Source organism: Salvia splendens, chromosome 10 (assembly GCF_004379255.2).
Source record: "Salvia splendens isolate huo1 chromosome 10, SspV2, whole genome shotgun sequence".
Classification (NCBI taxonomy): domain Eukaryota; kingdom Viridiplantae; phylum Streptophyta; class Magnoliopsida; order Lamiales; family Lamiaceae; genus Salvia; species Salvia splendens.
The window spans coordinates 489,438-504,455 of NC_056041.1; the positions used below are offsets into that span (position 1 = coordinate 489,438).

General features: G+C 32.1%; 2 protein-coding genes across 2 annotated transcripts; one reads left to right on the forward strand and one right to left on the reverse strand.

Annotated features, from left to right (window-relative positions):
* Nucleotides 1–4,888: 4,888 nt before the first annotated feature.
* LOC121750555 (arabinogalactan protein 22-like) lies at nt 4,889–6,025 on the reverse strand. Its single transcript, XM_042145112.1, has 2 exons — nt 5,773–6,025; nt 4,889–5,142 (listed from the first exon to the last, which is right to left on the reverse strand). The coding sequence occupies exons 1-2, from the start codon at nt 5,900–5,902 to the stop codon at nt 5,045–5,047; spliced, it is 228 nt and encodes a 75-aa protein (XP_042001046.1). The 5' UTR covers nt 5,903–6,025; the 3' UTR covers nt 4,889–5,044.
* Nucleotides 6,026–10,137: 4,112 nt separating this feature from the next.
* Nucleotides 10,138–11,167, forward strand: LOC121751731 (F-box/FBD/LRR-repeat protein At5g53840-like). Its single transcript, XM_042146524.1, has 2 exons — nt 10,138–11,029; nt 11,112–11,167. Exons 1-2 carry the CDS (start codon nt 10,138–10,140, stop codon nt 11,165–11,167), a joined length of 948 nt encoding a protein of 315 aa, XP_042002458.1.
* The last annotated feature ends 3,851 nt before the right edge of the window (nt 11,168–15,018 follow it).

Below are 15,018 nucleotides of genomic sequence, written 5' to 3' on the forward strand. Positions count from 1 at the left end.
TTTGATTATATATTAGATTAAGTATCAATAAATCATTCCAAGTTGCTCCAATCTTGTAAAAACTTTCAACTTGCTTGTCAAATTACCCCCACTTGAAGTGAGTTTAAAAAACAAAACTAAAAAGACAAATTAAGTATTAAGTTGTTATACTATGCTCAAATAGATAGGCATATAGGATATTTGAATTGCTCAAAAAGTATTTGTAGGCATTGGGCCAAAGTCCAAGAAATCCAAAACTTAGCTTTCATGAGGCTGTGTAGAAATTTGGCTCTTCTATTTTAAAGCTGTATTTCAGTTGATATAGGTGCAGGATCTCGAACAACAAGATTTTTGTACAGTCTTTTGTGGTAAAATTGATTTCTTTTTGATTTTTTTTTTATTTTTCTAGAAATTAATTTGGGTATTTAATGCATTGGTCAAAATTAATAAGTATAATCAATATTCTGAATTTCTGATGATTCAGCTATTAGCCCATTTGCCGCATAATCACGTTGCCCTGTCTTTTTCTTGCATATTTGGTGCAATCTTCAGGTGGCTTCATTCATATTTTATTCTTTATCAAGGGTTTGTATATTTTAAATTTTATACTAGTAAGTAATCAATTTTAGTTTGAATGTTTGGATAGTATTTAGATTAAATGATATGGCTTTTAGGTGTAAAATGAGATGACTTTTTAAAAACATTCTATATGAAAATATTAACTTTAATATCTTTTAAAATACTACTTTTAGTATCATGAGCAAAGATCCTACGCAGAGATAAGGCGCCGACAGCGAAGGCAGCTAATGGAGATCATGAGGAGGGGAATGCGGGATCCGATCATATGGTTAGCGCGGTTGCACATGATTTATTGCAATGTAATACTACTCCGTCCCAACTAAGTTGAATCAAAACTTTTGGGCACTGAGATTAAGAAATTGTGTTGAAAAATACGATAAATGAATGAAGTAGAAAAGATAAAGAGAGACTAAAGTAAGTGATGAAATACTAAATAAGGTATTTTAATTCCAAATAAAATTAAAATTATGAATACAATTCTAAAGAAGTAAACTTCCACAAGTCCACGAATCTTGATATGTTATTATCCAACAAAATCGACATATTAATGCCTCTTTGATGTGAAATTGTGCGTCCACAAAACAGGAACATGCATTGTCCCAATAGATATAAATGACAAAGAAAAAAATAAATAAAAGAAAAGGACCAAATAATCTTCATACTGTAATTGTTAGATTAAAGAAAATAAATACGTACTTGGCAAATATTGCAATTAAAGCAGAGGTCGCAATACAAGAGATCTTGTGTGGTTGTATACTCAGCATCTGGCAGCCAATGACAGCCATCCACGTCATCGGGCCTAAACCTGCCTTAAAATTATGGGACCCACAGAAGCATTTACTTACTAGTGTAGAGTGAGGGGCAAAATGGGGCATCGAGAAAAGAGGGGATGAAAAGTAGGGCCCAAAGAGTCACTCTCACCTACCGACAGGAGAGTGATGGGGCGGAATATACGAGATCCTTTGGGCCCAATCCTATTTTGCTGCGTTGTCTCTCTCTCTCTCTCTAAACACACACACACACACACACACACACATACATCTGTATGTATGTATGTATAGTAGAGAAGGAGTGATGGTGGTCATGAGGAAAAAGTGTTGGGTGTTGTAGTGTGGGGTTTTTAATTAATGTGTTCACGCCTCAGGTGCACCCTTTTCACTAACTTATTGCTCCTTTTTTTTAATTCACTCAAAATATCATCTTTCAATTATCAACTTGTTTCTTCCCAATCCCTTAATATATTTGGGTCCATCGTTTGTCCAAAATAGAGCATCTTATTTTTAAATTATTATAGGAGTAGATCGAATTTTCACTTTATTATCTTTTAGAAATGTTACAAATATAGTGATATTTTTGCTGTGTAGATAGATATTTGAAGGTCATTTTTTCCAAATTCAGTTACCAAAAAGATGTAAACCACTTAAATTGTTTGAAAATTGTGACGCACGCTAATATGTGAATGATTAGAATTAGTACACACACATCCTACTTGTAAATTGTATTTTTTTAGTTTGGACTAAAAATCACAATAAATTCCAAATTAAGATTAATTTTCTAGTTTTCTCATAACAAGGATATGAGTTTTTAGAACATGGCAGGTTTCCTAAAAAGTTTGGTTAAATAAGTAAGGCCTAAGCCTAAATATTAGTCGTGGGCTTACTTTTGAAAAAATTAGCAGGCCTAGGTCTTTAAAGAAACTTCCTCTAGCCTGGGCTTTTATTTTCTAAAATATTTCAATTATGAATTGTTTCGTAATAATTTCTCATTTCTTTTGCTATGATATAAGGAGCTGTTAAAAGCCACCCGTTTCACCTTGCCATTCTTCCGAATTGCTCTCTGTTTTTTTTTCTATATCGTCGTATCGAGCTCCACTTCTATATTATTAGTATGTAATTGTTTCATTTGGTATTTATCCCCATTGTCCTTTCACATCCAACATAATTTTGCAATAAACTTTATTAAAACAATAAACATAATTGTAAAACGTTACGCAAGGAATAACAAAGAATCCACCTCCCTCAAAGATAGGATCGCAATTAAATTTTCTGTAAAAATAAATGTTGAACATTTATCTGTATAATAATGTTACATGGAAACGTATTTGCAAAAGAAAAATGGGATGATAATATTGGATGAATCATGTGTTTTGCAGGTCCATCAAATAACAGCCAAATGAGGCCATAAGAGAGAAGGCAATATGAAGTTGAGGCATGCTTTCTCCTGATATTAACATATCATATTTTACAAAATTGATGGGAATTAGGATTTCTGCTAAACTGAAAAACTGATCCACATACACTAAACTATTTGCCATCTTCTCTCTAATTTATTACTACAAATTTCATTTTTTCACTAACATCTGTTTAGTTATATAGATTAAAAGAAAAGAAACTTACATTCAGCATCTAATGAGACTTAAAGTCTCACTAACAGTTATGCAGTGTTTTAAAAACCGGACCGGCCGATTCAACCGGTCCAACCGCGAACCGGCAAGCAATCCGGTCCGGTTCACCCCTAGAAACCGCCAACATGTCAAACCACTACATTCCACTAACTCATTCCTACTAACATTTTATTATAAAACTAATATATAAAAGTCAAGCCTACATTCCACTAACTTTTTCAACCCACTTTCCATTACATTTCTTAAAACCCGTGCCCGGTCAAACTGGGACGAATTTTGGTGGACGGAGGTAGTAATTCATTTTGATTTTATATTATTTTAATAAATTGTTAATTATAATATATTTTTTAATTATGTTTTAATAATCACTAGATTTTTACAATATATGAGTTTGTAATTACACATAAATTTAATATGTTTTATATGTAAATATAATTTATTATTACTTAATATTAATATTTTTCTTGTACTATATATTTTATTTATATACACTAACCATTGATATTAATATTTTTACATAAAATAACTAATTATTCATGTTTAATTATTACTTAATAGTATAATATTATTTTGTTCAATACACTTTTTTTAGTTACAATTAAATTTATCTATTTATATATAAAATATTACATTTTTTTTTATCTACAATAACTAATGAATCATATATTTATTTTTATTTACCAACAAAAATATTTATGAAATTTATTCATTTACTACTAAATTTTAATATTTATATTACAACTAAAATATAAAGTTAATATTTTTTATATATTATTAATTATATGTAAATTTAATATATTTTGTATATTGTATACTTAATTATATGTATTTGCAACAGTAAAACGGTTCGACCAGTGATTGAACCGGTTGGACCGGTTCAATCATAAACCAGTAGCTTTGCCGGTTCGCCGACCGGTCCGGTTTTAAAAACATTGCAATTATGCTAGGTTTCATTTACTAACACCAACAGACAGTCCCCCCCCCCACACACTCTCTCTTTTGATTAGTCGAATTCAGAAATATACAAGTATAGGATAAGCTTATTTCGTTGTTCACTAAAGAGCTTGAGCAAAAAGTAAGATCTTTACCTGTCGGTATGAGACAAATCAATGGAACTTAATATCTTCTTCATTGGTGGTGGTCATGGTAGATGGCTTTCTTGATTTGAGTCCCTTTAATCATTTAGGTTTTTGTGTTGTCTTGCAATTACGAGGTTTATTGGTTTAACAAGGTTCTAGCACCATACCAAATGTGTGCGAAGAAGAAGAGTAAAGCAAACTAAGTACTGCTCTAATTCAAATTTCACCATCGTATTTCAGAGTTGCACAATTAATTCAAAATAGAGCATGACCTGTGATTACGAGGCTTATTCGAATATGAAATCCATTTTGGAAATATAGCATTCCGTTTTTTTCACTACCTCGAGCTTCGAGGCATTTTGCAAACACTATTCTAAAACAATTAGCCGATCTAGAGTCCTAAGACTTACTTTTCGTGGAGGATTAGAGCTAGTAAATGGAGGTGTATGATTGACTGATATTGCATTGATTTTTCAATTATCTACTCATTAGATAAAAAAAAAAGAACATGGCTCTAGCGCACGAGCATGGAGCGTGAGCCGACCAGAGAAAAGAAGGTGAAGAGGGAGGCAGCAGGGTCAAGGAGGGCGCGGTGGTGGAGGAGATCGGTGGAAGCAGAAGGGAAGAGGATGAGGAGGGGTGGACGAGAGTGTGTGCATCCAAGTTTTTGTCAAAAATAATAAAACTTCCAACCTAAATTTAAGTTGAAGAAATTGTTCAAAATTCATGAATTAGACCAGACCTTAAGATATTACTTATTTCAAGCCCAAGTGGAAGCAAACGACAAACATGAATTATTATACATAAAAAAGCAATGAAATTGTTGGGGAAATGGGCACCATAGAGATAGATAAGATCGACAAATTAATTAAAATCTTGTACTGGGAAGAATACAACAAGTCAGAAATTCTTGTCTCCACAATGAACATGATTCATAACTCATAATGCAGTCAATCAATGAAACCTAAACACAAAAAATTAACTAACCCACTGCCGCTGGGATTCAGATACTGAACGGGGCGTCGAAGGTGTGGATGATATATGTGAGAACCAAAGCTAACAGCATCAGCCCATATGCAATGCCTTGATCAATTGCAGTCCCTACACCATTCATATTCAATTACTCCACAACTTTCATATTTTACTCAATGAGTAAATGCATAAAACAGCAACTAATCAGAAAGTCTAACCTATGGATCAATGATTATGCAGAAGTTGTAAAAGTACAAAGTAATCACATCATTCTAATAAGAGAAAAGCAAAGTGATGCATTTATCTTAGCTCAATATAAATAAGATCCAGACATTTGGAAGCAAAATCTGCAGGTGATTTTAAACAGAGACGGCATTTGAGATCTACAACATTCATAAATTGATTATGAGTTTGATTATACTCACAGTTATGCCCCAACCTATACATTGCTCACATTTATAAATTTTTATTTCAATTTCTATTAGTATAAGTTTTTGTTTTCAAATCGATCGGTTTCATGTTCTTCTATATTCCGGTGGAACAGAAAGCAGATCGCGTTCTATTATCATAAATTGCTCTTCATTAATTAGGTTTTCAAGTTTTTTAAAAACAGCATAGTATGAATCAATAGATTTCTAGCATTGAATCAAACACGAAAAGCAGTATCAAACAGATCTAGAAAAAGCGGATGCAGTTGCGGAAAGAATTTTCAAAAATCGAAACACGAATGATTCAATTCAATAAATCGAAGGAACTGACCATCGCTGGTTGGGGCAGGAGCAGGGGGGAAAGCGCCGGGGCCCTGGCCTTGAACAGCAGGCATGAAGATTGCGAAAACTAGAGCAAATGCGGCAAAAATGCCTACCGAAAACTTGCAATTCGCTGCCATTTTCTGCTTCCTTTTTTTTTCCTTTTTTTTTGTTGATTACTTCCTCTCCCTCTAAGAATTTATTCTAGCGGAGAGAGAGAAAGTAATGCAGCAACGAATTACTCTGTGAAGGAGTTAGGGAAAAGCGAAAATAGGCAAGTGTATTAGTGGTGGAAGGTGGGCCATGGAAATGGAAAGCATGTTTTTCAAAATCATATGCCTTTCTCTCTCCTTGGATTCCTCTCTACCGGCGCACACGGTTTTCTTTCACATGCTGCTCCATATTTAACTAACCCTATTACAGCGTCTCCAATAAGAAAAATAAAAGTAGAGGTAAAATCATATAATTATTATTTAACGAGAGAAGTATTTAAGAATGTATTATATCTTTTCTTATTTTTCTATTTTGAGGAGGTATTTTTACCTCTTTATTAATAGAGAGATAAAATTTTATAATTATCATATTTATCTTCTTCACACTTTATGCTTTTTAATGCATTTTGTACTATTATTTTATTTTTGTAAAAATGATTTACCTCTTCTATATACCCTTTTCCTTTAGAATGCGTTATTTTTGGAAGAGTATATTTCACTTTATAAAAATATAAATAGATAATATACCTTTTTCATTTACCTCTCTTTGTTGGAGATGATGTTAGCTATAAAACAGGGAGGATTGATATTCAGGCTATTTTTTCTAAATTTATACTACTACTATGAAAATAGGAAAAAAAGTTATGTAGGTGGGAGTGGGAGAATTTTTTCTTTTTACTTCCGAGTATAGGTAAGATGCGTTTCAATTTTGGTTCACTAAGTTGAGTGACGTGTTTCAATTTCTTATACTTCAGATCACTACAATAAAAAAAACCATTAAGATATTTTTTTAATGCAATTAAGAATATTAATTTGTATTTCTTATTGTTGTGTCCAAATTAAAATTAGAGGAATCAAATGGAAGCGTTCTAAAAAATAAAAGATTAAATTAATTTATTCTTATTTTAAAAAACTTTTTTTAGTTTTCTAAATTATTGTTGTTACTAAAAAAATTAATTTCGTATCAATTTTTGTGTTTGTAAAAAACAAGTTTTTTAAATAAACACATCATAAAGGCGTGTATGTGTTCCTACTTGATGATAAACAACCAAATTTTGTACAACCAAAATAAGATTATATTAATAATATGATTATATTAAAATAATAAATATAATAAGTGAACAAGTTAAAATGACTTATTAGCCTTTAACCTCATTTTTCATTTTTATATTTGAATTTCCATTCTATCGTCTTTAAAATTTGAATTAAAGTATGCACTAATTATATTTATGGTTCCAAAAAAGTAAAAAAATTATACACAAATTATAAATATATAATTTATATCACCACAATATTATGCAATTTTATGTACTGTATATGTATTCATATATTATAATTAAATGTATAAATAAACTTACTTTTTTCAATAAACTAGTTTTTGATTTTACAAAATTTGGTCACATAGATTTATTATTTTTTTTTTCTATTGTTGGTGATTTCATTTGCAACTATCCTTCCAAATTGTTGTTTAATTATATGTAGTCAAGCATGTGTTGATACTTCGACCGACGAAGACTAAGACAAGGCAGTTAAATATTGAAGAAAAGGAAAGGTTAGTATTGTTTATTGATTTGTGGGAGATGGGCAGATATTGAAGGCACCAGTAGTAACGGTTACCGGTAATGAAGAACATGGGTCCAGTCCAATCACTGATAACGACATAGCACGTGCCTCACCGGCGAGAATCGGTTTCTCAGCTGCCCCGCCACCTGTTCACGGCTCTGATTCCTCCACGTGGCAGACGCCTTTCTCCTTGGATTTGGTCTTCACTTATATCCCATTTTCTTATTACCTGCAATTTGTAATTTAGGAGTTAATTGTTAAATAGTGATATACTGTCTAAATCGTTAATTTATGACTCATTCTTATCTTTATTTGTAAATAACCGGAAATTAAATGTATGTGTAATATTAGTCTCTCCATTGAAATTCATTTATCTTTCTTGGCTTTGACAAAAACCTCCTCCGCCCAGGGGGTTCCGATGCCGTCGTCGAGTGTTTTGAAGGTGACGGAATGAGGGTAATTAGGTAAAAGAGAGGTATTTTTAAGAGATTATAGAAAAGAGGCGTTTATTATACGTAATACAATATCTTATGTTAGTTAACAATGAAACATTGTATAGACTTTACTGGACCTTCATTTTGTGTTTCAGGACAACTAATCACATGTTAGTGGGATGGAACAATTGCTTTTCATGGACTTTATAGATTACCATTCAAGCCAAGCCCCAAACGAATTAATAAAGCAACACAAACGCAAACGACTAAGGACCATAATCAATTCCTTAGTTGCTCTTCTCCTTATTTTACCTTTTTCACGATCCAATCACAAATCCTTCCCGCTAACGGTATCTTGATGGCATGCCATGTTCATAGTTGGTATATACGTGATCTTGTTGAATTCATGTATGAAGTTGAACATACGAAAGCTCATAAATTAGTTTCGTGAGTAACATTTTATTTGGAAAAAATGTGCAAAAATACAGCTATATGTTGTACTAGCTAGATTTGCATGATGAAAACCCCAAATTTCGATTCAACTACCAAATTAGGCTGTACATTGAGCGAGCCACTATGGTTGATTATCCGACTCAAGAAATTATATACTCATAAAACAAATCTTCCATTAAAGATGCCATATTGATGGAGCAGATGAGGCCCGTTATTTTATAAATAATCAGTAATATTATTTTTCAGATATAAAATTTATTACTAAAAAAATTGTGAATTTCTAGAACAGGGCTGATCGAAAATCACAACTTGGGATAATTTTGAAATTAAAGTAGTACTCCCCCCGTACCCTCGTAGTTGAATCATTTTTATATATAATAACTTTTTTCTCTCTCTTAATTTATTCTTTCTACTTTATTCACTTTCTAATTTATTTTCTCAACCTTTTTCTTTTTCTTACTTTTTAATCTATTTTTTTGACACAATAAAAATTCCCTTTTTAACTCTATGCCGAAAATTTTTGCCTCAACTATGAGGGAACACATAGAGTATCTATATTTGAAATGTTCCAATAGTCGCTCGTTTTTTTTTGAATTTTTTTTATAACTTATATCAATTGTTGTCCCTCGTTTATTAATCAAAATTTTGTCCCGAGTGTCAATCCACAAACATTACGTGTTGAAATGGTTAAAAAATAATCTATGGTTCTACTCCGCATCATCTAATTTTTGTACTCCCTCCATCCCAAGATATTAGACTCGTATACCACTTTGAAGTGTCCAAACATAATTGAGTCATTTCTATTTATGGTAAAAATCTACTTTATTACCAACCTCACTTACTCCACTAAACAACACCTCCTAAATTCTTGTGCCAAAAGAAATGAGTCTAATATGTTGGGACAGAGGGAGTAATACCAAACTTTAAAATAAATAAATTAAAAATAACTTTATTAGTATATCTTTTATAAAATACTCCTTCCGTTTTATAAAAATATAAATTTTGGGATAGCACGAGAGTTAATGAATAATTGATTAAGTAAAACAGAGATAGAAAGAAAAAGTAAATATAGTAGTATTGAAAATGGAAAATATGGCCCACCTTATTTGAGAGAAAGAAATAACCTAAAATAGAAGAAGATATTTTTATGAGACATCCTAAAATGGAAAATATCCTTATTTTTATGGGGCGAAGAGAGTATAAAATTTGATTTATTTTCGTATCTTTAAATACCCCTATATTATAAATAAACGAAAAGTAAGATTAATCAAATTTAAAAATAAAATTATTATTTTTCTAAACTTTCTTCGTTAACTATCTAGTATTCTTCCGAATCTCTCTCAAAATCCATATTTTGCGATTCTTGTTTCCTTATGGGTAAATATGACTATAATACTGAATCTCTAATTAGTATTTTGTTGCCTAAATTACAAATATTATTCGAACAAATATTTTATTAGTACTCCTATATAAACTCTCTCTCTCTCTCTCTCTTAAATATTACTACTACATATTACTATCAGTTCAGACCGCCTCGCACAACTTCGCCGTTGGGTCCCTCCTGGCCTCACCATCTACCATTTTTTGCTTGTAAGGTTCGTATGTGGAATGGAAGCATTATGATAATGTTAATTAAAAACTCAAATACTTTAACTACTAGTAGTATTATTTTTCTAAAGTTTGTGTTTCTTGAATTTTATTTGTATCAGAGCAATGGAGGAAGACCGAATGAGCCAACTCCCTGATGACATTCTTCTTCTCATCCTCGATAAAATCGACACATCTCAAGCCGTTAAAACCAGCATTCTCTCCACGAGATGGAAGAATCTGCGGTATCTCCTCCCTAGCCTCCGCCTCCGCTTCAGCCTCTCCGGCCGCTGCTTACACTTTAAAGAGTTGAGACCTAAACTACTCTCTCTCTACCAACGTGTCTCCCAATATCTCTCTCACCGCGACGCCACAGCCACCATCCACGACTTCCACCTCTCATTCGACTTATACCTCTCATTCGACTTATGCGACAGGGAATACATGGAGGAATGCGTGTTCTACGCCATCAATCACGGCGTTCAATCCCTCCGCCTCAACTGCCACACCTACCGCGGACTCAGGCTTCCGGCAGCTTTTCTCACCTGCGAGACACTGCGGGAGCTCGAGCTCGGGCAGTTATGCCGCCCGGTTGAAGTACCTGGACGCTTATCTTTACCAAATTTGAAATCCTTTCATCTCGAAACTCCTTTGGTCTTCTATGATGATGACATCAGCATGGAGCCCTTTTCCGGCCTCCCCGAGCTCGAGAAGCTTACTCTCATCAAGTATTCGTGGGATGGCCTTGTTATAAAGGCTCCAAAGCTTAGAGTTCTTGAAATTATCGATTTTTATAAAGTGAAAGAGATTTCTGCTCCGTTGCTTACCTCGTTTAGATACGAGTCTGCTATGGCTTGGGAGTGTACAAAGGTGAATCTCCCAAAGTTGGAACAAGTGTGTTTAGACATTCAAGGGAGAAAATACTGTTACAATGTAAATCATACCAACTTTCGTAGTATGCTTCGCCAATTACGGAATGCAACCTCAGTTTCATTAAGTTTGGACCTGCATTATACAGGTACATTTCTCCATCTCCTCATACTAATATAATATGTATGTACGTATATATATGGTAATGGTTGTTTCAAATTGATCGATAGATTCTCCAGAGGAAAGTTGGATCTTTAAAGCAAACTCAGCAAAGTTGGATCTTTAAAGCAAACTCCTCCTCCATTTTCCAACATGAAATGTCTCAAATTGATGGAAGGATGTCATAAAATTCGCAAGTGTTATTTTTGACAAAGACGAATACTACTACCTTTAGCTTCATTGGATTTGATTTGATTTGATTTTTGGTATTATTTTTATTATTTATTTTTATAGATTATTAGCATTTGATTTGAGAGCTTATCATTTTGTATCTTTTCACATATTTATGAGTATTTGATCAGAAATAGGAATTAAAAAAACAGCACACCGATATCTCTCTTCTCCTAAAAATCTCCCCTCTTGCATTTTCATTCTTCTCTCTCTTAATTTTTTTTGACCGAAATGTCTCAAGGTGGGATGTCACAAAATTTCACAATTTGTCATGGACTTTGTATTTGTCACTCATTTTAAACCTTGTGCTTCTATAATAATCTTCATCTTTCATGTTTACATGCGATAAATTTTAGAGCACACTAATATTTCGATTTCCTATATGAATTTTAGAGCACAATGCTCCTCTGATTTCAGTCCCAGCCCTTCAATTTCTTATAATTGGTATTTACTTGTCTAACGATTTTGGAGTTTGGACAATTTTGATTAAACTAGTACTATTAGAGAAGAAAATTGTGTGATAAGGCTTTAACCTTCTTCATGATCCAATGAGAAATCCTTGTAGCTAACGATATCTTGATGGCATGCCACGTTCATAGTTGGTATATACGTTATCTTGTTGCATTCATGTATGAAGTTGAACATACACAAACTAACACTTTTAAGAAAACAAAGCTCATAAATTAGTTTCGCGCATAACATTTTATTTAAAAAAAGTGCAAAAAACACAACTATATGTTGTACTAGCTAGATTTGCATGATGAAAATCCCAATCGTTAGTTGTTTTCAGCTTTTGATTCAACCACCAAATTAGTCCCTACATTGAGCGAGCCACTAAGGTTGATTATCCGACTCAAGAAATTATATACTCATAAAACAAATCTTCTATTATAGATGCCATATTAATGGAGCAGATGAGGCCCGTTATTTTATAAATTGTCGTAATTTTATTTTGTATTACCAGCCACTATTATATGTGGAGTGCATAAAATAATCTGTAATGTTTTTTTATCAGAAATAAAAATTATTACTACAACATTTGTGAGTTTCTAGAGTCGATCGAAAAATATTTCACAACTTGGGATAATTTTGAAACTAAAGTAGTATCAATATTTGAAATGTTTCAATAGTGGCTCCAAATTTTTTTTATTTTTTTTTAAATTTTAATTTATAACAATCGCTGTCCCTCATTTATTAATCAAAATTCTGTCCGAGTGTCAATCCACAAACATAACGTGTTGAAATTGATATGGTTAAAAAAAATAATCGGTGGATCTACTCTGCGTCATCTAATTTTGTACTACTAAACTTTGACATAAATAAATTAAAATTAACTTTATTAGTACACCATATCTTTTATAAAATTCTCTCCGTTTCACAAAAATATGAACATTTAGGATAACATTAGAAATTTATTCACAATTAGGTAAATTAGTTAAGTAATAGAGATAGAAAAAAAAAGAAGGTAATAAAAAATAGAAACAAATATTTTTATGGGATACCAAAATATTAAATATCCTTATTTTCATGGGAGGGATGGAGTCTAGAATTTGATTTGTTTTCATATCTTTAGACTTTATATACCCCTATATAATAAATAAACGAAAAGTAAGATTAATCAAATTTAAAAATAAAATTATTATTTTTGTAAACTTTCTTCCTTAACTAGTATTCTTCCGAGTCTCTCTCAAAATCCGTTCTTTTTCATATCTCTATTCTTTACAATTTAAATTTCGTTTTCATATTTACGATTCTTATTTCCTTATGGGTATATATGACTATAATAGTGGAATACTGCATCTCTAATTATTTTGTTACCTAAACTAAATTAAAAATATTATTCGATCAATAGATTTTGATTTATTTTTATCAGTTCAGACCGCACAACGTCGCCGTTGGGTCCCTCCTGGCCTCACCGTCTACATTTTTTGGTTTATGATAGTGTCAATTAAAAACTAAAATACTTTAATTAGTAGTAGTAGTATTTTTCTAAAGTTTGTGTTTCTTCAATTTTATTTGTATCAGATCAATGGAGGAAGATAGAATGAGCCAACTGATAGGATGCTTATTTGTATCATGCTGGAACAAGTCTATTTAGACATTCATGAGCCGATTTTTAGTTAATTTACGTAATCGACTATTTTGACTTTGTCTTGAAAATAACTTTCTTTTATTATCTCCATCATCCATGTTTACATGTGATGAATTATAGAGCACAACACAATAATGTTTCGATTTCCTCCCAACCCTTCAATTTCTTACAATTGGCATTTATTTTTGGCAGTTTAATAATAGTACTACAAAAAATATGTACGACAAGGGTGTAAAAGCCCATAACTTGGAAATATCTCCAAGCTGTATAGGTGACTTTGTAGAACTATTAAAGTCAATGAAACTATAGTATCATATATCCAAATTGGTGAAGCATCCTAACAAAGTTGTTATTACTTATTAACGTGGGTTGTAAGGGTAAATCGGGCCATGAATGTCTAAATAGACTTGTTCCAGCATGGGGAGATTCACATTCGCACATTCCCAAGCCTCATCAGACTTGTAAGTGAAAGAGGTAAGCAATGGACTATAAATCTCTTTCACTTCAGAGAAAGTAGTGATTTCAAGAACTTTAAGCTTTGGTGCCTTTATAACAAGGGCATCAGTAAGAAAACAATATACGATGAGAGTAAGCTTCTCGAGCTCCGGAAAAGGGCTCCATGTTGATGTCATCATCATCGAAGACCAAATCGGTTTCGAGATTCTTCCATCTATGGGAGAGAATACTGGTTTTAATTGCTTCAACTGTGTCCATTTTATCGTAGAACAATATCCATCAGGGAGTTGCCTCATTTTGTCTTCCTCCATTCTTTCAATTAGCTTGCTCGTTTTGTCTTCCTCCATTCTTTCAATTAGCTTGCTCGTTTTGTCTTCCTCCATTCTCTCTATATATACTAATAAAGATTATTCTTCTAATAATATTTGTAATCTAGGCAACCAAATAATTTTGGGATGTATTATTGAAGTCATATTTCTCAAATAAGTAGTTAAAAGAATTGTATTTACGAATTCTTACCTTATTGACAATACATACATATATAAAGATATAAAAATACAAAATAAATATGATAGATTGAAAAAAAGATGCATGAACGGCCCTAAATATGGAGAGGCTGCGTACCGCATTGAGAGGAGTAAAAATTTGGTGTACTAGACATACCAAATTGGCATGAACTAAATATGCAAATTAAATACATTCACTTTTTTATGAAAAAAAAATCATATCCTTAAATATGGAAACTATCCAAAAATCTGGATCTCCTACACATAATTATAAACTCGTACTTTACTATATTCTTATAATTTTTCTACATATTTTATATTTGTAATAATCTTTTCAATTTAATGGCATTGCTTAAATAGTAGTATTTCTTATTATATATAAATATGTTGAAATGAGATATACTCCCTGCGTCCATCATTTAAAGAGTCATTTTGATTCGCCACGGGTTTTAAGAAATTGTTTGACTTTGTGAAGAAAATTAAAGGAAGAAAGTGAGTGGAATATGAGACATATTTAAAGTATTAGTTTTATATTGGATTGTGAGTGTAAAATGTTGGTGGGATGTGGGGTCTGCATACTAAAAATGGAATAAAGTAAATTGTTCTATAAATTGTGGACAAACCAAAGTTGCAAAAGGGGTTCTTTAAATTATGGACGGAGGGAGTAATAAGTACTATGATGAAATTATATGG

Bases quoted from the DNA above. Each gene is read 5' to 3' on its own strand.
- LOC121750555 (XM_042145112.1), bottom strand. From the start codon at position 5,902: ATGGCAGCGAATTGCAAGTTTTCGGTAGGCATTTTTGCCGCATTTGCT. The intron at 5,143-5,772 runs GTCAGTTCCTTC...TGAATGGTGTAG, and splicing joins TCCTGCCCCAACCAGCGATG to GGACTGCAATTGATCAAGGC.
- LOC121751731 (XM_042146524.1), top strand. From the start codon at position 10,138: ATGGAGGAAGACCGAATGAGCCAACTCCCTGATGACATTCTTCTTCTC. The intron at 11,030-11,111 runs GTACATTTCTCC...ATTGATCGATAG, and splicing joins TTTGGACCTGCATTATACAG to ATTCTCCAGAGGAAAGTTGG.